The sequence below is a fragment of the Pristiophorus japonicus genome, chromosome 2, assembly GCF_044704955.1.
Source record: "Pristiophorus japonicus isolate sPriJap1 chromosome 2, sPriJap1.hap1, whole genome shotgun sequence".
NCBI classification, from domain to species: Eukaryota; Metazoa; Chordata; class Chondrichthyes; family Pristiophoridae; genus Pristiophorus; species Pristiophorus japonicus.
Genome location: NC_091978.1, coordinates 251,338,998 through 251,366,332, shown reverse-complemented (window position 1 = coordinate 251,366,332; position 27,335 = coordinate 251,338,998). Strand labels below are relative to the sequence as shown.

General features: G+C 46.2%; 1 protein-coding gene across 2 annotated transcripts in view; it reads left to right on the top strand.

Moving 5' to 3' along the window:
- ugt8 (UDP glycosyltransferase 8) overlaps positions 1 to 27,335 on the top strand; it is a 144,552-nt gene that overhangs the window by 46,280 nt on the left and 70,937 nt on the right. For both annotated transcript variants that reach the window (XM_070864080.1, XM_070864089.1), the window contains exon 2: positions 18,573 to 19,396. In XM_070864080.1, the coding sequence (XP_070720181.1) occupies positions 18,575 to 19,396 (822 nt within the window). In that variant the 5' untranslated portion in view covers positions 18,573 to 18,574. The remainder of the gene's footprint in view (positions 1 to 18,572; positions 19,397 to 27,335) is intronic.

Sequence of the window (27,335 nt, the reverse complement as noted above, 5' to 3'; positions counted from 1 at the left end):
GAAAGACATGCAGTGGCTCTAGCTGAGAGCTGGTAAGAAGTTACCAAAGTCGTTCGAGTCCCAGAAACGACCACAGCTCCGTCACATTCTGTGGCCTCGGTGCGTTCTCTATTGCCTCCGTCTTCGTGTTGATGGGCCTGATGTCGTCCGCCGCAATCTTACTTCTCAGGAACTCCACTTCAGGCGCCAGGAAAATGCACTTCGAGCATTTTAACCTGAGCCCCACGTGGTTGAGTTGACTAAGAACCTCCTCCAAGTTCTGCAGGTGCTCGACTGTGTTCCGAGCTGTGACCAAGATGTCGTCCTGGAAGACCACGGTGTGCGGGGCCGACTTCAGTAAACTTTCCATGTTTCTCTGGAATATCGCTGCCGCTGATTGGATTCTAAACGGACATCTGTTACAAACAAAAAGACCTTTGTGCGTGTTGACGCAGGTGAGGGCCTTCGATGATTCCTCCAGTTCCTGCGTCATGTAGGCTGAAGTCAGATCCAGCTTCGTGAACGTCTTTCCTCCCTCCAGCGTTGCATAGAGGTTGTCGGCTTTTGGTATGGGAATTGGTGCTGCAGAAACTGTCATGTATCTTACATTATTAAATATAACTGTATCCTAACATGCTATACATGACTAATAAGATATGACCTGTAACCACCAGCATACCTTACCAGCAGGGGTACACTTGCAAGAGACAGGTATATAAGGACAGGTCTCAGGCAAGTGCAGCATTCCAGAGCTGTGAAATAAAGGTGCAGGTCCAGAGTGACCTTGACTTCACTACATGCCTCGTGTGAATCTGTACTGAGGGGACAGGACTTTACAGTGGCGACGAGTTATGGGATTACAGAATCCACAGAATGGCGAACAACGGATTAGATGAAAAGTACAATGCGGGAGACAATTGGGAGGACTTTATAGAAAGGCTGCAGCAAAGCTTTGAAACCAAAGGCTGGTTAGGTGACGAGGCAGACGAGAAGAGCCCATCTCTTGACGAGCTGTGGCTCGAAAACATACGCTTTAATTAAGGATCTGTTGGCACCCGAGAAACCAGCAAGCAAGTCGTTTGAAGAATTGAGCACACTGGTAAGAGACCACCTGAAGCCAGCGAGCAGCCGACACATGGCCAGGCACAGGTTCAACAACTACAGACGTTGTGTGGGCCAGAGCATACACGACTTCGTGGCGGAACTTCGGAGGTTGGCTAGTTTATGTGAGTTCTCCGATGAACTGAGGAGAGAAATGCTGAGAGACTTTTTAATTGAAGGAATAGGCCACGCAGACATATTCCGAAAGCTCATAGAGACCAAGAACCTGACCTTAGAGGCAGCAGCACTGGTTGCACAGACATTCTTGGTAGGGGAAGAAGAAACGAGGTTGATTTACAATGCAGGTACGACAACTAATGAAATATTGGAACAAGAAGTTCATAGCACTAAACGAGCTGCTACCCCCACACACAGACAAAACCGGGAGAACAGGCTCTCAACAGCAGGCAGAAGTCATCAAGGGCCACAGGAACGGCTGTTCACACCTCATCAACCCACAATGCGAGCAATCAACTACAAACTGAGAGAAGCTCAAGAGGGATCAGCCAGACGCAGCTCATTCTTTGGGAACATTTTGAACAATGGAACAGGTCTGTGCTGGAGGTGTGGGGGTGGGCACTCGTCAAGAGGATGTCGATTTCAGCAGGCTGTTTGCAGAAATTGTGAAAATACAGGGCATTTGGCCCGCATGTGCAAATAAACGGCAGCTCGGCTGGTATACGAATTGGATGGGTCGGAAAGCGGACCAGAAGATGGTGGGGACAGTACCCGGGACACCGATGTACAGCGGGTCAACACGATCAATGGCCGCTGCTCCTACAACAGGACGCCTCCTATAATGATGAGGGTCCTACTCAATGGGATATCTGTCAACATAGAGCTGGATACAGGAGCGAGTCAATCTCTCATGGGCGCTCAACAATTTGAACAACTGTGGCCGCATAAAAGAGACAGACCAAAACTCTCAAGGGTCGACACCAAACTAAGGACCGATACCAAAGAAATCATACCAGTCCTCGGCAGCGCCATGCTCTCCGTCACACACAAAGGGACAGTGAACCGACTTCCCCTGTTTGTCCCCGGAGACCCCCCAGCACTGCTGGGGAGAAGCTGGCTGGCAAAACTAAACTGGAAATGGGATGATGTCCATGCCATGTCATTGGAGGAATGGACCTCCTGCTCAAGTTATAAAGCGATTTGAATATTTATTTCAGCCAGGTGTGGGTACTTTCAAAGGGGCCAAAGTCAAAATCTACATCACACAGGATGTACCCTATGTGATGAGGGAAAAGATTGAACATGAACTAGACAGGCTTCTACGGGAAGGTATTATATCACCTGTGGAATTTAGCAACTGGCAAGTCCCATCATCCCAGTCATGAAGCCTGATGGATCCGTACGAATCTGTGGGGACTACAAATCTACCATAAACAGTCTCTCCCTACAGGACCAGTACCCGCTGCCCAGAGCGGAGGACTTATTTGCCACATTGGCTGGAGGTAAACGTTTCTCAAAATTAGACCTCATATCTGCGTATATGACGCAAGAATTGACCGAGGAATCCAAGCTACTCACCACCATCAACACACATCAAGGCCTTTTCATGTACAATCGATGCCCATTCGGCATCAGGTCGGCAGCTGCCATATTCCAGCGCAACATGGAGAGTTTGCTCAAGTCCATCCTGGGGACGGTTGTATTTCAAGACGACATACTTATCACGGGCAGGGACACCGACTCCCATCTCCGTAATTTGGAGGAAGTACTAAAGCGGTTGGATTGGGTAGGCCTACGAGTCAAGAAATCCAAGTGCCTGTTTCTCGCACCCGAGGTTGAATTTTTGGGCAGAAGGATTGCCGCTGATGGAATCCGCCCAACAGAGCCCAAAACAAAAGCAATTCGCCTGGCACCCAGGCCCTGGAATGTCTCAAAACTGCGCGCCTTTCTCGGGCTACTCAATTACTTTGGGAACTTTATGCAGAACTTAAGCACGCTGCTGGAGCGCCTCCACGTGCTACTCAGGAAGGGGTTAGATTAGTTTTGGGGGGGACGCCCAGGAACGCGCCTTCAATAAGGCACGCAACCTTCTGTGTTCCAACAGTGTTTTGACTTTCTTTGATCCAGGTAAAAAGCTAGTTCTCACATGCGATGCATCAGCGTATGGGGTCAACATGTCAATAGTGCGGGCAAATTACAACCCATAGCTTATCCCTCCAAGTCACTTTCGCGGGCGGAGCGCGGGTACGGAATGGTAGAGAAGGAGGCGCCCGTGTGCGTGTACGGTGTCAAAAAGATGCACCAATACCTTTTTCCGGGCCAAGTTCGCGTTAGAAACCGGCCACAAGCTCCTCACGTCCCTCCTATCCGAGAGCAAGGCAATAAACGCCAATGCCTCGGCGCGAATTCAACGGTGGGCACTCATGCTGGCGTCCTACGACTATACCATAAGGCACAGACCAGGCACAGACAACTTTGCCGACGCGCTCAGCAGGCTACCCCTGGCAACCACGGAAGGGTCTGACGAACAGGACTGAGAGTCATGCAATCAATGCCTTTGAGTCCACCGGTTCGCCCATGACGGCTCGCCAAATCAGAGCCTGGACGGCCAGCGACCCCACGTTCTCCTTACGAAAAAGATGTGTCCTAACCAGTGACTGGGAAGAGGCTCGCGATGCCTACCCCGAGGAATTAAAACCCTTTCACAGGCGCATGCATGAGCTATTACTACAAGCAGACTGCCTGATGTGGGGCACCCGAGTAGTCACGCCTCTGCGAGGCAGAGTGTCATTTTTCCGGGAGCTCCACCGCGAGCACCCGGGGATCGTTCTCATGAAGGCCATAGCCAGATCCCACGTCTGTGGCCTGGTATTGACGCGGACTTGGAGCTCTGCGTCCAAAGGTGCACCATTTGTGCCCAACTCGGCAATGCCCCCAGGGAGGCTCCATTGAGCCCCTGGCCTACCAAACCGTGGTCGTGGAGTGCACTTAGATTAGGCGGGCCCATTCATGGGCAAAATGTTCCTCGTAGTTGTAAATGCATTTTCAAAGTAGATCGAATGCACCATTTTAAACTTGAGCATAACCTCCACCACTGTGGACAGCCTCGCAACCATGTTTGCAACGCACGGAATCCCTGACACATTGGTCAGTGCTTCACCAGCGCAGAATTCCAAGACTTTATAATTGACCACGGCATAAATCACGTCAAGACGGCACCATTCAAGCCGGCCTCCAACGGCCAGGCGGAGCGAGCAGTGCAAATCATTAAACAAGACATGCTTAAAATCCAAGGTCCCACGCTGCAGGGTTGCCTGTCGCGACTGCTGCTGGCATACAGATCTCGTCCGCACTCACTGACTGGGATTCCCCCCGCGCAACTGTTGATGAAAAGAACTTGAAAAACAAGGCTCTCATTAATCCTCCCAGACATGCATGAAATCGTTGAGGCAAAGCGCCGTAAGCTGACTGAGTCCCATGACAGAAATTCGAGGGGGAGATGGAATGAGATAGGGGACAAAGTGGTTTGTACTAAACTATGGCAGGGGTCCCAAATGGCTTGCAGGGACAGTAACGGGCAAGGAAGGAAACAGGCTACTGGTAGTACAAATCGACAATGGCAAAACCTGACGGAGGCATGTAGACCAAGTCAAAAGCCGATTTACCAACAACACTGTGGAACCAGAGGCAGACTACAATGTGGAACTCGCACCACACCTGGTGGACAGACAGAGGAAACAACCTGAGGAAAGGGCAATCCCAACAGACAGCCCAGGCGAGATACCAGCAACCACACCCAAAGAAAAACAGACACCAAGGCAAACAACTGAACCACAACTCAGACGCTCCACGCGAGAGCGTAGACCACCTGAGACTGAACCTATAAAGACAATAAGACCTTGGGGGAGGGTGCTGTCATGTATCTTACATTATTATATATAACTGTATCCTAACATGCTATATATGACTGTAATAAGATATGACCTGTAACCACCAGCATACCTTACCACCAGCATACCTTACCACCAGGAGTGCACTTGCAAGAGACAGGTATACAAGGACAGGTCTCAGGCAATTGCAGCATTCCAGAGCTGTGAAATAAAGGTGCAGGTCCAGAGTGACCTTGACTTCACTACATGTCTCGTGTGAATCTGTACTGAGGGGACAGGATCTTACAGAAACGATTGATGGAATCTGTGACGATTATGATGTAACTGACGGTGCCGTCTCCCTTGAAGACTGGGACAATAGGACTGGCCCACTCGCTGAACTCGATCGGTGAGGAGATTCCCCCTCTTGCCAGTCTAGCTCGATCTCTACTCTTTCTCTCATCATGTACGGTACTGCTCTCGCTTTGTGATGGATATTTCACGCCCCCAGAATTAGGTGGATCTGCACTTTTGCTCCTTGGAATTTCCCAATGCTTGGTTTGAACAGCGAAGGAAATTTGTTTTCGACCTGGGCACACGAAGTGCCATTAGCGGGCGTTAGTGCTTGGATGTCGTCCCAGTTTCAGCGTATCTTTCCCAGCCAGCTCCTGCTGAGCAGCTTAGGACCATCGCCCGGTACCACCCAGAGTGGTAGCTTGTGCACCGCTCCATCGTAGGAGACCTTTATGGTAGCACTGCCAATTACAGGAATCAGTTCTTTTGTGTAATTTCTTAGTTTTGTGCGAATTGGAGTTAAGACTGGCCTTGAGGCCTTGTTGTACCACAACCTTTCGAAAGTCTTTTTGCCCATGATGGACTGGCTTGCGCCCGTGTCCAGCTCCATTGACACCGGGAGTCCATTTAGTTCAACTTTCAGCATTATCGGCGGACAATTCGTGGTGAATGTTTGTACCCCATGTTCCTCTGCCTCCTCTATCTGAGGCTCTGCTTCGTTGTGATCCTCCTCTGCAACCTGGTGGTTTGCAGTTTTAACAGGCTTAGCAGCTCGCCTGCACACTTGTTGGAGGTGTCCCATTGTTCCGCAGCACTTGCAAACGTATCCTTTGAATCGGCATGAATGGAAACGATGATCACCCCTGCATCACTAACAAGGTGTTAATGGCCTTGCATTCATGACCCTTGATGGTGGACTCAGACATCTGCGGATGTGTGACCTGCCCTGTACGCTAGGATTTGAAGACATCACCACTTTGTTCACAGTACTTGTAGCAGCATTTGTGTGCAGAGAGATCTGCTTCGTATTGCCACTGGTGGTAATGAACGCCTGGGCTATTGCTATGGCCTTGCTCAAGGTTGGGGTCTCTACAGTTAAAAGTTTACGAAGTATGGTTTCGTGGCCAAGTATGAAAAAGTCTCTGAGCATCTGCTCAAAATGTCCTTCAAATTTGCAATATCCTGCAAGGCGTCTCAGCTCTGTGACATAACTCGCCACTTCCTGGCCTTCAGATCTTTTCAGTGTCGAATTGATATTTTGCCCTCAGAACATTTTCCTTCGGGTTCAAATGCTCTGACCAGTGTGCACAAATCGTCATACGATTTCTCTGTGGGTTTCGCTGGAGTGAGCAGATTCTTCATGAGGCCATACGTTGGTGCCTCACTGACGGTGAGGAGGATCGCCCTTCGTTTGGCAGCGCTCTCTTCCCCATCTAGCTCATTGGACACGAAGTATTGGTCGAGTCGCTCTACAAAAGTTTCCCAATCATCTCCCTCCGAAAATTTCTCCAGGATGCCCACTGTTCTCTGCATCTTTAGGTTCGCTATCTGTATCTTGTCGCCAGTTGTAGTGTATGGAGAAAGAGTCAGACTGAGCTCAAAGTAAAGTGTGACCATCTTCTTTTATTGCAGGTCTCCAGAGTGCCTCTCCAACCTGTGAAGCCTTCTTAAATACCTGTGCTCCCAAGGGATTATGGGATCCCTAGGGACTCTGGGGAATGAGCCCTCTTGTGGCTGTACCGAGTAAATACAAGTCCACATATATAACACTAATGAATATCTATCTCTCTCTCCCTCCCTCTCCTTTTTAAGGCCCTTCTTAAAACCTCCTTTGACTCCTCCTAATCTCTCCTCCTTTACCTCAGCATTAATTTTTTTCCTTGTGCCTCTGAAGTGCCTTGGGGCATTTTTCTATGATAAATGCAAGTTGTTGACACTATGCCTCCAGTGGACTGATGGAAAGAACTTGCAAGCATTACAGCCCTTATCCAGGTTTGTAATGTTGCGTGCCGAATGGTTATTTTGCTCATTTGCAGCTGATGAAATGTTCAGACACAGCAGCATGAAGTAGTTGTGCAGATTAGTAAAATTGAATCTCTCACCCAGCAGAGTCTCTCTACATAGTTATGACCAGTTCTCTACATTATCCTTTGTTTTAAAAGCAAGATTGTAGATATGATTTTACTCATATTTACTCAAATCTAACTTTTTTTTTCATTGATCTTGTACTTCTTTACATGTGCAGGGAGCTCTTGCAGTCAAAATTAATAAGCCAAGAGAATTTATACAGCTGTAGTGAAAGACCATAAAGCTATCAGTACTGCTTGTAAATTAAATAATCACTCTTAGATTTAACGTAATGGTAAACAGTTTAGGGTGTATTAATATTAGAACTTCTAGCAGCAGTGCCAAATTTGCAGTATAAATCTGGAGTCCCTGAATCTAGAAGGAAAGGTTTGAGAAATTCTCCTGGAGGATACGGTCACCCACTGTCCGATTGCAGTGTTAAATCAGCTTTAAAAATGCCCAGCGATGTTTTGGACCTCCTGAGTGCTTTTTAAACCTACCTGGAGTTAATTTGATTGTTTAGACTGTACAAACACTTATACCTGCATTCCCTAAACAAGCGTTTAATTATAGATGCACAGCAATCCCCGGGGTAAGAAAATTGGAGTTCCACACTGTTCATGTGCTAAAATCCATGGTAGTGGCACTGACCCCCCACACCCTTTTTCTTAGCAAAATCAACTGCAACCTGAAGGTGAGCTCATCAGGATTTGAGAAGACCAACAGCTAAGAAGACGCATTTTTATATTGCAGCCATAATTCTGAGACCAATTGCTGCAGCATCAATGCAGAATTACTGTACACTTTTTCTGCACTGCCCCCCCCTCCCCAACACAAAATTCAAAGTGAAAGGAGAGCCTGCAGATCGGTGAGTGAGAAACTATGCAACCTCTTTGGAGATGGGAGGTAGGGAAATTGGAAATAAAAGTGAGAAAATAAATGTAAGAGAGCCATGTAAATGGAGAATGAAACTACTGTAAACATGAAGTTTAAACATAGGAACAATAGGAGAAACTGCAAATGAACACCACCCCCCCCCCCCCCCCCAAAAAGAATTAAACCATAAGGAAAAGAGAAATTGAGAACAGAACCGTAAAAGAAAAATTACAAATGTATATAAAAATGCTAGAAACACTCAGCAAGTTGTGCAGCATCCGTATAGAGAAACAACAGTGTAACTTTCAGGTCTATGACTTTCAATAGAACTGGAAGATCTTCCAAGATGTATAGAGCCAGAGAAGCAGGAAAAGTTCTGTGACAGGATGAAGGGCAGAAGTCATTAAAGGGATTAAGGTGCAAGGCAGAAGGGATGATAATGGAACATGTAAAGAAACAAAAGATGGGTCTAGAGGAGGTATAAATAGTAGTAACATAGTGAGGGGGAAGCATGGGAAATCTGGCAAAGTGGAAAGTATTATGTTCCTTACACATGAGACTGCACACAGGGAGGTTAAAGTAATAGTGACCTCAGTCTTTCTTAAGACACTCCATTGTGAGGAACAGGCCTTAGGGGGGGCCGGCTTATATACAGTGCTCCCAAGGGATGCTGGGATCCCTTGGGACTTCAGGGGATGCGCTCCTTGGTGGTGGAACATGGGAGTGCATGCTTTACAGATATAAAACATCACTTTCCTTCCCCACTGCCCCCCTCCCCCAACACAAAAGTCAAAGTGAAAACTATAAGGTGAGGCGGTCAGGAGCTTTTCTTTCCCTGGTGGACCGCCTCAGTATAAATGTCTGTTCTGGTGTGTTGTTGGCCCTGCAGGGCTGCTGGGGGAGCCTGGCCTTGCTGGACTGATGGGCGAGATGGGATAAATTTCCTGGTCCGGAGTGGTATCATTGATCCTTTGAGTGTGTGTTGTGGGCTCTCAAAAGGTGGTGTCTGTTGTGGGTTGTTCAGGGCAGTCTGTGAACTGCAGCCTCGTTTGGTCCAGGTGCTTTCTGCAAATTTGTCCATTGTCCAGTTTGACCACAAACACCCTACTCCCTTCTTTAGCTATCACTGTGCCCGCGATCCACTTGGGACCATGTCCATAGTTTAGCACATACACAGGGTCATTCAGATCAATTTCCCATGACACAGTGGCGCGACCATCGTTTACATTTTGTTGCTGCTGCCTGCTCTCTACCTGATTATGCAGGTTGGGGTGAACCAGCGAGAGTCTGGTTTTAAGTGTCCTTTTCGTGAGTAGCTCAGCCGGGGGCACCCCTGTGAGCAAGTGGGGTCTCGTGCGGTAGCTGAGCAGTACTCGGGACAGGCGGGTTTGGAGTGAGCCTTCCGTGACTCATTTAAGGCTCTGTTTGATTGTTTGTACTGCCCGCTGTGCCTGCCCATTGGAGGCTGGTTTAAAGGGGGCCGAGGTGACATGTTTGATCCCATTGCGGGTCATGAATTCTTTAAATTCGGCACTGGTGAAACATGGCCCGTTGTCACTGACCAGTATGTCAGGCAGGCCATGGGTGGCAAACATCGCCCTCAGTCTTTCAATGGTGGTGTTGGCGGTGCTTCCCGACATTATTTAACATTCAGTCCATTTTGAAAAAGCATCCACCACCACCAGGAACATTTTACCGAGTAACGGGCCCGCATGGTCGACATAGATCCTCGAGCATGAACTGGAGGGCCAGGACCACAAACTTAGTGGTGCCTCTCTGGGCGCGTTGCTCAACTGAGCACAGAGTCCTGTGTAAGGCAATTCCATCTAAGTCAGTCGATACCGGGCCATCACACGTGAGATCTGGCTATCGCTTTCATCATTACTATGCCTGGGTGTGTGCTGTGGAGATCCGAGATGGACGTCTCCCTGCCCTTTTTGGGTAGCACTATGCGGTTACCCCACAACAGGCAGTCTGCCTGAATGGACAGCTCGTCCTTTCGCCGCTGGAACGGCTTGATTGGCTCTTGCATTTCAACGGGGATGCAGGCCCAGCTCACATCCAGGAGAGTTTTTTTTAAACTAGGGACAGCAGAGGATCTTGGCTGGTCCAAGTCCTAATCTGGCGGGCCGTGCAGGTGATGTATCATTTTCAAACGCTTCCATGACCATCAAGTCTGCGGGCTGCGGCACCATCAACAAGTTTGCAGCCTGCGCCATTTCTACCCCCGTGGTGGGAAATGGTAGCCGACTGAGAATCCACACAGTTCTCGGTGCCTGGCCTGTGGCGGATGGTATAGTTATACGCGGAGAGCGTGAGTGCCCACCATTGTATGCAGGCTAAGGCATTACTATTTATCCCCTTGTTTTCAGCGAACGGGGATGTGAGGGGCTTGTGATCGGTTTCAAGCTCAAATTTGAGGCCAAACAGGTACTGATGCATTTTCTTTACCCCGAACACACACGCTAATGCCTCTTAATCATGCTGCAGACCCGCTCGGCCTTAGACAAGCTCCTGGAGGCTGAGGCGACAGGTTGCAACTTCCCCGCAACGTTAGCTGCTTGTAATACACACCCGACTCCATAAGACGACGTGCTAGCACAAGTCTTTTACACGGGTTATACAATCATAGCAGCTTGTTGGAGCATAAAATGTTTCTGGCTTTCTCAAAAGCAATTACTTGTTTTTTTTCCCCCATACTGCATAAAGGTGAGAACTGGGTAACACATGTAGGGGCTCTAAGAGGGTGCTTAACCCCGGTAGGAAGTTACCAAAATAGTTGAGTCCCAGGAACCACCGCAGCTCCGTGACGTTCTGTGGCCTGGGCGCGTTCCTGATCGCCTCTGTCTTGGCGTCTGTGGGTTGAATGCCGTTCGTCGCGATCTTTCTCCCCAAAAACTCCACTTCAGTTGCCATGAAAGCTCATTTTGACCTATTCAGCCGCATCCAGTCGCTGGAGGACCTCCTCCAGGTTTTGTAGGTGCTCGACGGTGTCCTGACCCGTGACCAATATATCGTCCTGGAAAACCACCGTGCATGGTACTGACTTGAGTAGGCTCTCCATGTTTCTCTGGAAGATCGCTGCAGCCGACCGAATTCCAAACGAGCATCAGTTGTAGATGAACAGTCCCTTGTGCATGTTGATGCAGGTGAGGCCCTTCGAAGACTCCTCCAGCTCCTGCGTCATGTAGGCCGAAGTCAGGTTGACCTTGGTGAACGTCTTGCGTCGCAAATAGGTCATCCGCCTTAGATAGCGGGTATTGGTCCTGTAGCGAGAAACGATTAATAGTTATTTATAATCGCCGCAACACTGACTGTGCCATCACTTTTGAGTACTGGAACAATCGGGCTGGCCCACTTGCTGACTTCCACTGGGGAGATGATGCCCTCGCGTTGCAGCCTGTCCAGCTCGATTTCCACACGCTCTCTCATCATGTGATGTACCTCTCGCGCCTTGTGGTGAATGGGTTGTGCCTCTGGGACCAAGTGGATCCGCACCTTCGCCCCGGAAAGTTTCCAATGCCTAGCTCAAATGGGGAAGGAAATTTGTTCAGAACCTGGGTACATGAGGCCTCATCGACATGTGATAGCGCTCAGATGTCATCCCAGTTCCAGCAGATTTTGCCAAGCCAGCTCCTTCCAAGCAGTGTGGGACCATCGCCCCGGACAATCCAGAGTGGCAGTTCGTGCACCTTGCCCTCGTAGGTGACCTTGACCATGGCGCTGCCCAGGACAGTGATGAGCTCTTCGGTGTACGTTCTCAGTTTCGTGTAGATGGGGCTCACGGCTGGTCTGAGTGCCTTGTTGCACCACAATCTCTCAAACATCTTTTTACTCATGATGGATTGGCTAGCGCCAGTGTCCAGTTCCCTGGCTACGGGTAAGCTATTCAATTTTACATTTAGCATTATAGGTGGACATTTCGTCGGAAATATGTGCACCCCGTGTACTTCAGCATCTGCCTCCTCTGAGGCTCAAAATTGCTTTGATTTACCATGAACCGATCTTCCTCTGCCCCTTGGTGGTTAGCAGGTTTTGCAGAGCTGCAAGCTCGTTGGAGGTGCCCCATTCTTCTACAGCTCTTGTAAACATACCCTTTGAAGCGCATGAATAGGCTGAATGGAAGCCTCCACAACGCCAACAAGGTGTGAATTGCCTTGCATTCATCCTTTGTTGGGGACTCCGTCATCTGGGTCACCTGAGGCGTGCTGGCAGTTGCAGACTCGTGGTTTCTGCCCTGTATATTTCTGCTCGCAAGCACAGTTCCAGATAATGTATGAACATTGCTCGCACTTGTGTGCTGAAATTTGTTTGGTGTTATCACTGATGGACATAATGACCAATGTGTATAAGGTAGCCAAGGTTAGTGGGAAGCTAGAAGATTGGGAATATTTTAAACGACAGCAAAGAATGCCTAAGAAAGCAATTAAGAAAGGAAAGATAGATTACAAAAGTAAACTTGCGCAAAACATAACATAGTAAAAGCTTTTACCGATATATAAAACGGAAGAGCGTGACTGAAGTAAATGTTGGTCCTTTAGAAGATGAGAAGGGGGATTTAGTAATGGGAAATGTGGAAATGGCTGAGACCTTAAACAATTATTTTGCTTCGGTCTTCACAGTGGAAGACACAAAATCCATGCCAAAAATTGCTGGTCACGGGAATGTGGGAAGGGAGGACCTTGAGACAATCGCTATCACTAGGGCGGTAGTGCTGGACAGGCTAATGGGACTCAAGGTAGACAAGTCCCCTGGTCCTGATGAAATGCATCCCAGGGTATTAAAAGAGATGGCGGAAGTTATAACAGATGCATTCTTTATAATCTACCAAAATTCTCTGGACTCTGGGGAGGTACCAGCGGATTGGAAAGCAGCTAATGTAACGCCTCTGTTTAAAAAAGGGGGCAGACAAAAGGCAGGTAACTATAGGCTGGTTAGTTTAACATCTGTAGTGGGGAAAATGCTTGAAGTTATCATTAAGGAAGAAATAGTGGGACATCTAGATAGGAATAGTGTAATCAAGCAGACGCAACATGGATTCATGAAGGGGAAATCATGTTTAACTAATTCACTGGAATTCTTTCAGGATATAACGAGCTTGGTGGATAGAGGTGTACCAATGGATGTGGTGTATTTAGATTTCCAAAAGGCATTCGATAAGGTGCCACACAAAAGGTTATTGCAGAAAATAAAGGTACGCGGAGTCAGAGGAAATGTATTAGCATGGATCGAGAATTGGCTGGCTAACAGAAAGCAGAGAGTCAGGATAAATGGGTCCTTTTCAGGTTGGAAATCGGTGGTTAGTGGTGTGCCACAGGGATCGGTGCTGGGACCACAACTGTTTATAATATACATAAATGACCTGGAAGAGGGGACCGAGTGTAGTGCAACAAAATTTGCAGATGACACAAAGATTAGTGGGAAAGCGGGTTGTGTAGAGGACATAGCGAGGCTGCAAAGAGATTTAGATAGGTTAAGCGAATGGGCTAAGGTTTGGCAGATGGAATACAATGTCGGAAAATGTGAGGTCATCCACCTTGGAATAAAAAAACAGTAAAAAGGAATATTATTTGAATGGGGAGAAATTACAACATGCTGCGGTGCAGAGGGACCTGGAGGTCCTTGTGCATGAATCCCAAAAAGTTAGTTTGCAGGTGCAGCAGGTAATCAGGAAGGCGAATGGAATGTTGGCCTTCATTGCGAGAGGGATGGAGTACAAAAGCAGGGAGGTCCTGCTGCAACTGTATAGGATATTGGTGAGGCCGCACCTGGAGTACTGCGTGCAGTTTTGGTCACCTTACTTAAGGAAGGATATACTAGCTTTGGAGGGGGTATAGAGACGATTCACTAGGCTGATTCCGGAGATGAGGGGGTTACCTTATGATGATAGATTGAGTAGACTGGGTCTTTACTCGTTGGAGTTCAGAAGGATGAGGGGTGATCTTATAGAAACATTTAAAATCATGAAAGGGATAGACAAGATAGAGGCAGAGAGGTTGTTTCCACTGGTTGGGAAGACTAGAACTAGGGGGCACAGCCTCAAAATACGGGGGAGCCAATTTAAAACCGAGTTGAGAAGGAATTTCTTCTCCCAGAGGGTTGTGAATCTGTGGAATTCTCTGCCCAAGGAAGCAGTTGAGGCTAGCTCATTGAATGTATTCACATCACAGATGGATAGATTTTTAACCAATAAGGGAATTAAGGGTCATGGGGAGCGGGCGGGTAAGTGGAGTTGAGTCCATGGCCAGATCAGCCATGATCTTTTTGAATGGCGGAGCAGGCTCGAGGGGCTAGATGGCCTACTCCTGTTCCTAATTCTTATGTTCTTATGTTCTATCGCAATGGTAGTGAGGGTCGGTGTCTCTACAGTCAAATGTTTTTGTAGGATGGTCTTGTGGCCAATGCCCAGTACAAAAAAGTCTGAGCATCTGCTCCAGGTAGCCGTCAAACTCACATTGTCCTGCAAGTTGCCTTAGCTTGGCGATGTAGCTCGCCACTTCCTGACCTTCAGATCGCTGGCACGTGTAAAACTGATATCTCGCCATCAGCACGCTCTTCTTCAGGTTAAGATGCTCGTGAACCAGTGTATACAGCTCCTCATACGACTTATCTGTGGGTTTCACCAGAGCCGGAAGATTGTTCATGAGGCTGTAGGTGCCCCGCAGACCATGAGGAGGATCGCTCTCCTTTTTGCAGCGCTTCCTTCTCCGTCCAGCTCATTGGCTACAAAGTACTGGTCTAGCTGTTCGACATAGGTTTCCCAGTCCTCACCCTCCGAGAACCTCTCTCGGATGCCCACAGTTTGCTGCATCTTTGCGTTTGATTCGTATACTCGTCACTAGTTATTGTGTTCCTAACACAGATGAGACTGCACACAGGGAGGTTAAAGTAACAGTGTCCTCAGTCTTTATTACGACACTCCAGAGTCTGTAACTGGCCTTAGGGGCCGGTTTATATACAGTGCTCCCAAGGGATGTTGGGATCCCTTGGGACTTCAGCAGATGCACTCCCTGGTGGTGGAACATGGGAGTGCATGCTTTACAGATACACAACAGAAAGGGTTGTCATAGTCTGGGAATGTGGTGAAAGAAAGGCAGATATACTCTGGTGCGGACCAACCCGCCAACCATGTATCAACAGGGGAATCCCACCCCAAGTACCAGTCCATATCTCCTTTATTCCCAGTGGCTCTGGTGCAGCCATCCTTCATTACCCGTACCTGTTGTCGGAAAGAAGATGAGAGCGGTGGTTTAAATATAAAGTTGTTGAACTCATTGTTCAGGTTGGAAGACTGCAAAGTGCCTTGTAGAAAGGTGAAGTTCTGTTCCTCGAGCTTGCATTGAGCTTCATTGGAATAATATAGGAGGCCAAGGACTGAGTAGGCAGAGTAGAATGGAGAATTAAAGTGTTAAGCGACTGAAAGTTCAAGATCACTTTTGCGGACTGAACAGATGTTCAGCAAAGCAATCACCCAATCTGTATTTGGTTTCCCCAATGTAGAGAAGACCACACAGGGAGTAACAAATTGAAAGAAATACAAGTGAAGCGCTATTTCAATTGGCAAGAGTGGTTGAGGCCCTAGACAATTGGAAGGGAGGAGGTAAAAGGGCAAGTGTTGCATCTCCTGTATTTACATGGAAGATGCCAGAGGATGGAGAGCAGTTGTTGGGAATGATGAGTGAATCAGAATGCTATGGAGGGAGTGGCCCCTTCGGAGAGCTGAAAAGGGAGGGCAAGATGTGTTTAACGGCATTGCTCTGGGGATGTGGCGGAATCTGTTGAATGTATCGGCTGGTAGCGTGAAAGGTGAGAACAAGGGGAAGGGGGGAGGCTAATCATGGTTCTGAGAGGGAGAGGATGGGTTGAGGGTGGAAGTACAGGAAATGAAATGAACACATTTGAGGGCCCCATCAACCACGGTGGAGGGGAATCCTCAGCTGAGGAAAAGGGGAAGACATTTCTGAAGCATTGGTGTGGAAGGTGGTTTCATCCTCTGCATTTTCCACCACCACCCTTTGTGTGCTTCAGCGCTCTGTGCATGCTCTCCCTCTGTGCTCTTGCATTTTTCATACACACAATCTCTCTCCCTCTCAATCTTTCTTTTACTTCCCTCTATGACCACAATTCTCTGCTTCACCTGCACACTGTCTCTGTTCCTCACTCGCTGTTTACTCTCTGTTGCACATGTTGCTGTCTCTCTTTCCCTCTCCCCTCTCATCCTTTCTGCCCAATGCTCTTATCTGTTTCTCTCAAAGAAGCTCTGTTTACCCTTATAATTCAAGTTTTAAAAAAATCAACTCCAAACCGAGACTTTTGGGAGAGGCTGAGGTCTTCAAGTGAAAATTTTGAGTGCAAGATACAAGACAATTCAGTGGATAAGTGTCATTGTTATTGTGAAATCTACACTTCTTGATTTTTTTTCCATTTTTAATCTCTTATTTTGGGTTAGAAATTTCAGTTATAGAGGGAAAAAAATAACATCTGAAAATGTTGTGATACATTTTGAAAGAAGTGTAGGAATTCAATGGCCAGAGTTACAAAACATAGGAATTTATAATGAATTAAGTTAACACAAAAAATATGACAATGTGCCGGCAGGAAGTGCACACCAACGGAAGATTGATCGTTACTAGTTGATCTCCTGTGGCATTACCCATGGTAAGTTGGAGAATACGTCTCCCTCTTTCTCTGTTTGCTTCTTTCTTATATATATCCTCGGTACATTTGTGAAATCTTAAAAATAGGATCGTCGGTCACTGATGTTTTCCTGAGTGTCCTTGAGATTGGATAGCTGAGTCAACAATTATGAGTTCAATAGTGATGAAAAGAAAATGTGAAAGCTGGAAATAGCTGTTTAGTCCCATAATGTGCTCACATGAACCTAAACAATAGATTTGTCAAAATGATCTCCTAGGAATAATTCTCGGAGTCCACAAGAAATCTCCACTGGGTCTCTGAGGTCATTGGATTTCTGTTTGTTGGATTACTATCATCTTGCTGTGTACTATTTTTTAAGTGTGCTATTCTCCTATGGATAGATGTTATTGTTCCTAAGAGGTTAGAATCGGGGCTACCAGGGAGTATTAGCACTTACAGAAGGTTATTTACACAGACAAGACTGAAAATATTTGGGCACACGAGTGGCTAAGTATTTTTTTGTTTCTAAATTATGCTAGTAACTAGTGTCAATGTAAAGAAATACTCTGCAAAAATGTCCTTTTGATTAGAAATAACATGGCAGAAGTGTGGTATTGTAAAAGCAGTTGATTAACTTAATGAGCTTGATTCAGTTGGTAGCACTCTTGTCTTTGATGTGGGATCATGTCTCATTTGAGAACATAATCTAGGTTGACTAATCTACAGTACCTAAGCATACTGCATTGTTGGAGATGCTGTCATTCAAATGAGGTTCTAAATCGAGGTCCTGTCTGCCTGCAGTAACAGTTAAGGTAGACTTCAAAGATCCACCAATTGAAGAGCAGGGGTGTTACAAGAACATAAGAACATAACATGGAGCAGAAGTAGGCCATTCGGCCCCTCAAACCTGCTCTGCCATTCAATAAGATCATGGCGAATCTTCCACCTGAACTCCACTTTCCTGAACTGTCCCCATATCTCATGATTCCCTTAGTATTCAAAAATCTATCGATCTTTTGAATACCCAAAGACTGAGCCTCCACAGCCCTCCTGGAGTAAAGAATTCCGAAGATTCACCATCCTCTTTGAATGAAGAAGTTTCTCCTCATCTCAGTCCTAAATGTCCGACCCCTTATTCTGAGACTATGACCCCTGGTTCTAGACTACCCTGTCAAGCCCTGTAAGGATTTTGTATGTTTCAATGCGATCACCACTTATTCTTCTAAACCCCATGGAATATAGGCCTAGTCTGCTCAGTCTCTCCTCATTGGACAATCCCCCATCCCAGGAATCAGTCTGGTGAACCTTTGTTGCACTCCATCTATGGCAAGAATCTGTATATCCTTCCTTAGCTAAGGAGACCAAAACTATACACAATATTCCAGGTATGGTCTTACCAGGGCCTTATATAATATTGTCATGTGTTCTGGTCAACATTCCTCCCTCAACTCGCATGACAAAAACAAATTAACTGATGATTTATCGAATATGCTGTTTGTGGGACCTCGCTGTGCACAAATTGGCTGCTCTATTTGTTGGCACAACAGTGACTCCACTTCAGAGGTAATGTGTTGGCTGTGAAGCACTTCTGTTTTGTACCATATCAAATTAAAGAAATTTGGAAGATACATACAAGTTATGTATACATTGGCAGATTAGAGCCTTTTCTGGTTATATTTTAAACTTCATGTCCATCTCTATAGCATTATAGATTTTTGTATGGTTATTAAATATTCTGTAAGAACATAACTGTGGATGCAATTGTTGATATTGCTTTTGTTGTATTTTCAGCCATGAAGTTGTACTTCCAAATCCTCACGCTACTTTGGTGCTTTGTGGAAATATCGAAGGCTGCCAAAATTGTGGTTGTGCCGCCGATTATGTTTGAAAGCCATCTCTACATTTTCAAGACCCTAGCTAAGGCTTTACACGAGCATGGACATGAGACGGTATTCGCAGTATCAGAAGGTAGAGACATCCCTTCGTCAGATTACTTTAGACTGCTGCGGTATCCTGGCTTCTTCAATAGCACAACAGCAGATGAATTTTTGCAGTCCAAGATGAGGAACATTTTCTCAGGAAGACTAACAGCACTAGAGCTCTTTGACATTCTGGAGCATTACTCCAAAAACTGTGACATCATGGTTGGCAGCCAGGGTTTCATTGCTCAGCTCAAAGAAGAAAAGTTTGACTTGCTTTTGGTGGACCCCAATGAAATGTGTGGCTTTGTGATAGCACACCTTCTGGGAGTGAAGTATGCAGTCTTTTCCACTGGTCTCTGGTACCCAGCAGAAGTTGGTGCTCCAACACCGCTAGCCTATGTACCAGAGTTCAACTCGCTCCTTACAGACAACATGAATTTATTTCAACGAATTGCAAATACTGCAGTGTACTTAGTGTCGCGCTTTGGTGTGAATTTTCTGTTCTTGCCAAAATACGAGCGAATAATGCTGAAGTACAAAATTGAGCCTGAACGCTCCATGTATGATTTAATACAGGGTTCCAGCTTATGGATGCTGTGCACGGATGTAGCACTCGAGTTTCCTCGACCTACATTGCCCAATGTTGTGTATGTGGGAGGGATTTTGACTAAACCTGCGAGCCTTCTACCAGAAGTAAGGTTTGCTCATTTCTTTTACTGCTACAGGGCTCAGTGTTAGCTTTTTGAACATCAATGTGTAAAGGCAGAATGTGATCCTTCAAGGCTCCAGATTTAATAAAATAGTGACTGGCTGTAAAAAATCATGATAGCAATAGAAGAAAAAGGTTTGTGCCAAAATAATCTGAAACCCTAAATTTCATATTTTTTAATGCCCCATGAATGAATGAAGCTTCAGAGTTTCGCTGTGTGATTGATTACATCACTACTTAGAATAAGTTTTTAAAAATAAATTTATAGTTTGCAATCATTAATTTGAAAATCAACAGCTCGTGTTGACACATGTTGTAGTACTGCTTTTGTAACATTGGGGATTGAAATCTAAAATGTATATTGTATTTTGATAGTTGTGTGGAATTCATTGGTTTCTAGCCAGAAATTCTTTAGTGCGCTGTCTCATTGTAAGACTTACAAGATGAAAATGGTCTTTTCTATCCATGTGTTGAAAGGAGCATAGTGAAAATGCATCTGGGAATGCTTGATGGAATACAAGCCATTTGCAATTGCAAATTTTGCTGCAATCATGTTTTAATGGCTTTAAAGGTCAAATAATAACTCGAAAATGGATAAATTAATATACACACTGGTTTGACACAGGCCGGAATTTTTAACCTGTGAGGTGAGTTGAGTGCGGGGGTCTGCGCAGGTGTCCACCACCTTGTCTTGAACTGAATTAGATCAATTGAGTTAGGCCTGCAGGTTTCCCGGCCAATTAAATGGGTCTGATGACATTGATTACTTGCCTTGAGCTCAGCAATTTAAAGGGACCTTCCACACATCACTTGCAGGTTGCTTGAGGAGGATCAGAGCTCATTGACAGACGTGTAGTTGTTCAGAAACTAAAGCTTTTCCATCTGAGCTTGAGGGAAGCATGCAGTCCAGCGGCACAAGACTGCGCCCAGATTCTCTGACTCCTCCCTGGAAGTCCTGCTCCAGAGAGTTCGAACCCGCAGGGACTCCAGTTCCCTGGGGATGGGCACAAGAGATCTTTCAGTGAGACCAAGAGGGTATAGCTGGAGATTGTGGAGGAGGTCACAGCAGAGATGTAGTAAGGCGGTCCTGGATCCAGTGCCAGAAAAAATGTAATGATCTTATGAGATCAGGAAAAGTGAGTGCAATGCCACATTCAGTGATGAGTGTGTCACCCAATCCCATCACTCTGCCTTCCCAAGCCTACTCCTGCATGTCAATCCTCACACCGACCTACCTTGCAAGGTTTATCCACCTTTACTGTCTGTGCACCTATTCACATCCCCATCTGACTAACCACCACTGATGCTCGCCCTCATCCTAATGTAGCAAGTAACGCCACAGAAGGAGTACATTTGGCAATGACATGCCACTTCCTCCTTCTCCCTCTAGAGATGTAGCTCATCCATTCCTTGCACTCATCATCACTCTAAGGTTTTCTTCTTTCACTCCTTGCAGGAAAAGAGAGCCCAGAGCAGGGAGAGGCAACAAACTAGAGGAGGCCCTTCAATTTACATCACCTCTACTCCAGCAGAGGAGGAGGCACTGCACATCACCAGAGTTGTAGAGCTGGCAGTGGGATATGGAGAGGGGGACCTCCCAGCAACCTATCACAGTCACATGGCATACAAGTCACTCATGGTGACTTGATGTCAGCAGCCAATGAGGTGTCGGCCGCCCACTGATGCATCACCCAAGTGACCGACGCCATGTTTCACAAGTCAGCCAATTACGTAAACTTTGCCACTGATGAAGCCAGTGTTACTGAGTGGGCGCTCGGCTTTGCGGCTCTGGCTGGCTTTCCACAGGTGCAGAGTGTCTTCGATTGCACAAATGGCCATCAAGGCACCCTCACATCATCCTGGAGTGTTTGTGAATGAAACCCCTTGCCTCACCCTTGCTGCACATCAGTGGGGCGATGAACGCCCAAGTCGAGGCTGATATCTTTCCTCAAAATGCGGCCGACTACGAGATCCTTCACATGTCTGCTACAGATCCTTGGAAGGAACCTTAGCTGAAGAAGTTGAGGGTGGGGGTGACTTTGACAGCCACTGGTAAGACACGTCCACCAGATCCTCTGGGCAGCAGGTCTTGTTCCAGCAAGCTGCAAATGTCTGTCATGATCTAGCCTGTGTCTCCTTTGGCACTCCTGCTCAATCATGTTGAGGAAGCTCATCCTCTGCCTGTATAGCCTGTGTTGGGGATATCGCCTCTGGCATGGTACACCCCTGTGCTGATCCCGCCTGTGGAGCTTCAGGTCAGTGAGGCGAAGGCTGCTGGTGTGACTGCTGCTGTGGCAGGTACTCATCTTGGTCCGATTCTGAGGTCTAAGGTGAGATAGCATAAACGGCACCCATGCTGATCTAACAGATGGCTGGTAAAGTAGAGATCAGATGCACAATCCTCCAATGTACTGAGTGACTTGTAAGGTGGTGGGAGTGGCTTCAGAGGTTGCAGAAATCACTGTCAAACTCCTGAAAACTAAATCTCTGCATAAGATGGTATCAGCTAGAGCCTTTCCCTTAGGCAAGAAAGCAGGTGTTAGGTGTGAGTATTTCTGCTTATTTCCAGCTGTCACTTAATGAACTTGCACAATGGCCACTGAGCTTCTGCCTCCTTAGGCGAGGTGAACGAACCCCGTGAAAGGCAAAAGTTGATGGGATGACAGCGAGAGCGGGATCAGCGGCGGGAATAAAAGGAGCGCTGACCCGAGATCACAGCGCGAGCGGGACCAGCACCGGGGACCCAAGGCTCGAGATCACAGCAAGAGCGGGACCAGCAGCAAGGATAAAAGGAGCGAGGACCAGAGACCACAGCAAGAGCGGGAGATCGAGGCCGAAGGTAGAACAAAGAAGTAAAGAAATCGAAGTGTGACGTCGCAGCCAAGCAGGTGATTGGCTGGTGGATTGGTGAGTATTTTTTCTTCTCTTTTTCTTATCAGTAGGAGACCTTTGCCATTGTTGTCAAATTAAGTTAATTTAAGGATTAAGTCATGGCAGGAGAGCCCAGGCCCTTGTCATGCTCCTCCTGTGCTATGTGGGAAATCAGGGACACTGACTACTACTTGTGTGGGAAGTGTATCCAGCTGCAGCTCCTGTCGGACCGCATTGCAGCACTGGAGCTGCGCATGGATTCACTCTGGAGCATCCGCGATGCTGAGGATGTCGTGAATAGCACATTTAGTGAGTTGGTCACACTGAAGATAAAGGTTACAAAGGCAGATAGGGAATGGGTGACCATCAGGCAGAGCATGACTGGGAAGGTAGTGCAGGGGTCCCCTGCGGTCATCTCCCTCCAAAACAGATATACCACTTTGGATAATGATGGGGGAGATGGCTCATCGGGGAAGGCAGCAGCAGCCAAGTTCATGGCACCGTGGACGGCTCTGCTGCACAGAGGGGCAGGAAAAAGAGCGGGAGAGCTATAATGGTAGGGGATTCTATTGTAAGGGGAGTAGACAAGCGTTTCTGCGGCCGCAATCGAGACTCCAGGATGGTATGTTGGCTCCCTAGTGCAAGGGTCGAGGATGTCTCGGAGCGGCTGCAGGGCATTCTGGAGGGGGAGGATGAACAGCCAGTTGTCGTGGTGCAACAATAGGTAAAAAATGGAATGAAGGTCCTACAAGCTGAATTTAGGAGTTAAATTAAAAAGTAGGACCTCAGCATTGCTACCAGTGTCATATGCTAGTCAGAGTAGAAATAGCAGGATAGATGAGATGAATACGTGGCTTGAGGAATGGTGCAAGAGGGAGCGATTCAAATTCCTGGGACATTGGAACCGGTTCTGAGGCAGGTGGGACCAGTACAAACCAGACTGTCTACACCTGGGCAGGACCGGAACCGATGTCCTAGGCGGAGTGTTTGTTAGTGCTGTTGGGGAGGATTTAAACTAATATGGCAGGGGGATGGGAATCTATGCAGGGAGACACAGGGAAGTAAAATGGGGGCAAAAACAAAAGGTAGAAAGGAGATAAGGAAGAGTGGAGGGCAGAGAAATCAAAGGCAAAAATCAAAAAGGGCCACATTACAACATAATTCTAAAAGGACAGAGTGTTTTTAAAAAAAAAAACAAGCCTGAAGGCTTTGTGTCTCAATGTGAGGAGCATTCGTAATAAGGTCGATGAATTAACTGTGCAGATAGCTGTTAACAGATATGATGTAATTGGGATTACGGAGACATGGCTCCAGGGTGACCAAGGCTGGGAACTCAACATCCAGGGGTATTCAATATTCAGGAAGGATAGACAAAGGAAAAGGAGGTGGGATAGCGTTGCTGGTTAAAGAGGAGATTAATGCAATAGTACGGAAGGACATTAGCTTGGATGATGTGGAATCTGTATGGGTAGAGCTGCAGAACACCAAAGGGCAGCAAACACTAGTGGGAGTTGTGTACAGACCACCAAACAGTAGTAGTGAGGTTGGGGATGGCATCAAACAGGAAATTAGGGATGTGTGCAATAAAGGTACAGCAGTTATCATGGGTGACTTTAATATACATATAGATTGGGCTCACCAAACTGGTAGCAATATGGTGGAGGATGATATCCTGGAGTGTATAAGGGATAGTTTTCGAGTCCAATATGTCGAGGAACCAACTAGAGAGCTGCCCATCCTAGACTAGGTGTTGTGTAATGAGAGGGGATTGATTAGCAATCTTGTGTGAGGCTGCTTGGGGAAGAGTGACCATAATATGGTGGTATTCTTTATTAAGATGGAGAGTGACACAGTTAATTCAGAGACTAGGGTCCTGAACTTGGGTAACTTCAATGGTATGAGACGTGAATTGGCTAGGATAAACTGGCAAATGATACTTAAAGGGGTTGACAGTGGATAGGCAATGGCAGACATTTAAAGATTACATGGATGAACTTCAATAATTGTACATTCCTGTCTGTCGTAAAAATAAAACGGGGAAGGTGGCTCAACCGTGGCTAAGAAGGGAAATTAGGGATAGTGTTAAATCTAAGGAAGGGGCACATAAATTGGCCAGAAAAAGCAGCCAACCTGAGGACTGGGAGAAATTTAGAATTCAGCAGAGGAGGACAAACGGTTCAATTCGGAGGGGGAAAAGAGAGTATGAGAGTAAGCTTGCAGGGAACATTAAAAACTGACTGCAAAAGCTTCTATAGATATGTGAAGAGAAAAAGATTAGTGAAGACAAATGTAGATCCCTTGCAGTCAGAATCAGCTGAATTTATAATGGGGAACAAAGAAATGGCAGACCAATTGAACAAATACTTTGGTTCTGTCTTCACCAAAGAAGACACAAATAACCACCTGGAAATACTAGGGGACCGAGGGTCTAGCGCGAAGGAAATCCTTATTAGTCAGGAAATTGTGTTAGGGAAGTTGATGGGATTGAAGGCCGATAAATCCCCAGGGCATGATCGTCTGCATTCCAGAGTACTTAAGGAAGTGGCCCAAGAAATAGTGGATGCATTGGTGGTCATTTTCCAACATTCCAAAGACTCTGGATCAGTTTCTATGGACTGGAGGGTAGCTAATGTAACACCACCTTTTTTAAAAAAAGGAGGGAGAGAGAAAACAGGTAATTATAGACCGGTTAGCCTGACATCGGTAGTGGGGAAAATGTTGGAATCAATTATTAAAGATGTAATAGCAGCGCATTTGGAAAGCAGTGACAGGATCGGTCCAAGTCAGCATGGATTTATGAAAGGGAAATCATGCTTGACAAATCCTCTGGAATTTTTTGAGGATGTTACTAGTAGAGTGGACAAGGGAGAACCAGTGGATGTGGTGTACTTGGACTTTCAAAAGGCTTTTGACAAGGTTCCACACGAGAGATTAATGTGAAAAATTAAAGCACATGGTATTGGGGGTAATGTATTGACGTGGATAGAGAACTGTTTGGCAGGCAGGAAACAAAGAGTAAGAAGAAACTGGTCCTTTTCAGAATGGCAGGCAGTGACTAGTGGGGTACCGCCAATGTTCAGTGCTGGGACCCCAGCTATTTACAATATACATTAATGATTTAAATGAAGGAATTGAATGTAATATCTCCAAGTTTGCAGATGACACTAAGCTGGGTGGCATTGTGAGCTGTGAAGAGGATGCTAAGAGGCTGCAGGGTGACTTGGACAGGTTAGGTGAGTGGGCAAATGCATGGCAGATGCAGTATAATGTAGATAAATGTGAGGATATCCACCTTGGTGACAAAAACAGCAAGGCAGAATATTAACTGAATGGTGACAGATTTGGAAAAGGGAAGGTACAAGGACACCTGGGAATCATGGTACATCAGTCATTGAAAGTAGGCATGCAGGTACAGCAGGTGGTGAAGACAGCAAATGGCATGTTGGCCTTCCATAGCGAGAGGATTTGAGTATAGGAGCAGGGAGGTCTTGCTACAGTTGTACAGGGCCTTGGTGAGGCCACATCTTGAATATTATGTACAGTTTTGGTCTCCTTATCTGAGGAAGGACATTTTTGCTATTGAGGGAGTGCAGCGAAGGTACACCAGACTGATTCCCGGGATGGCAGGACTGACCTATGAAGAAAGACTAGATCGACTAGGCTTACCTTCACTGGAATTTAGAAGAATGAGAGGGGATCTCATAGAAACATATAAAATTCTGACGAGATTAGACAGGTTAGATGCAGGAAAAATGTTGGCGAAGTCCAGAACCAGGGGTCACAGTCTAAGGATAAGGGGTAAGCCATTTAGGACCGAGGGGAAACTTCTTCACTCAGAATTGTGAACCTGTGGAATTCTCTACCACAGAAATTGTTGAGGCCAGTTCGTTCGATATATTCAAAAGGGAGTTAGATGTGGCCCTTATGGCTAAAGGGATCAAGGGGTATGGAGAGAAAGCAGGATTAGTGTACTGAAGTTGCATGATCAGCCATGATATTGAATAGTGGTGCAAGTTCGAAGGGCTGAATGACCTACTCCTGTACCTATTTTCTGTTTCTATGACGGTTCCCGGTGCCCTGTTAATTTCTGTGCTTTGAACCGCCGACCCACCCGCAAACCAGCACTCTCTCCAACGTGAAAATTCCACCCATACATCTCTATTCTAATGTAAAATGCTTCAACAGGCATTCTAGTTGGCCCATCACCTCAATTGCAGCCCTGAGTTGAAATGAAGAGAAAATAAATTTAGAAAAAATATGAATTTGTTGGTCAAACATCAGTCATTTTGTTTTGTTAAATGTAGTGACTACCACCAAGCTCACAGGACTATTACTTTCTTTTCAATCCCAAAATGCATATACCAGTGTTTATAAGTAAATTGTTCTATATTTTTAGTATTGGTAATACATATGTCAGCAAATTGCAGTTATTATTTTAGCTTCCTCAACCCTTTAATTCTCTCTTATGGGCCTTATCGTCTGTCCTGTGGATGAAAAACAGATGCTGTCAATTCTTTGCCTTCATACGCTTTGGCGAGAGGCCAGTTTAGTTCCTGTTCACTCTCTCTCCCAACCCCCACCCCATGACCTATGAGTAGATTTGTTAAGACTGACAGAGCTATTTTGCATTGGCTGCATTCCACCTTTCCCATCTGTACTAGAAATAGTGATTCCAGGTATAATCCCATAACTTTAAAAATGACTGCTGTTTTGTTTTAACAATATGTGCTAATATTGAGACTGAGAAGGTCTTTTGGAATTCAATTGAGGATCGTTCAAATTAGCTTTTGAAGAGAGTCCATAGAAGTGTCAATTGTAGATACTAATAAGAGGGCTGCAAATAATTTTTTTGTTTGTAAGATTAGTAATTGAAGGGAAAAGACCAGAAAGATCCACTAATGGATAATTTGAGTAGAAATATTTAAAGGATCAGAAATAAATTCAATATATGGTACAAAAGGACATGCAAGAGTAAAGACGACCAAGATCTTAATGCAGTATTACACAAATGTGTTTTTATATTTGGATTGCATTTTGAGTTATAGATGTGAT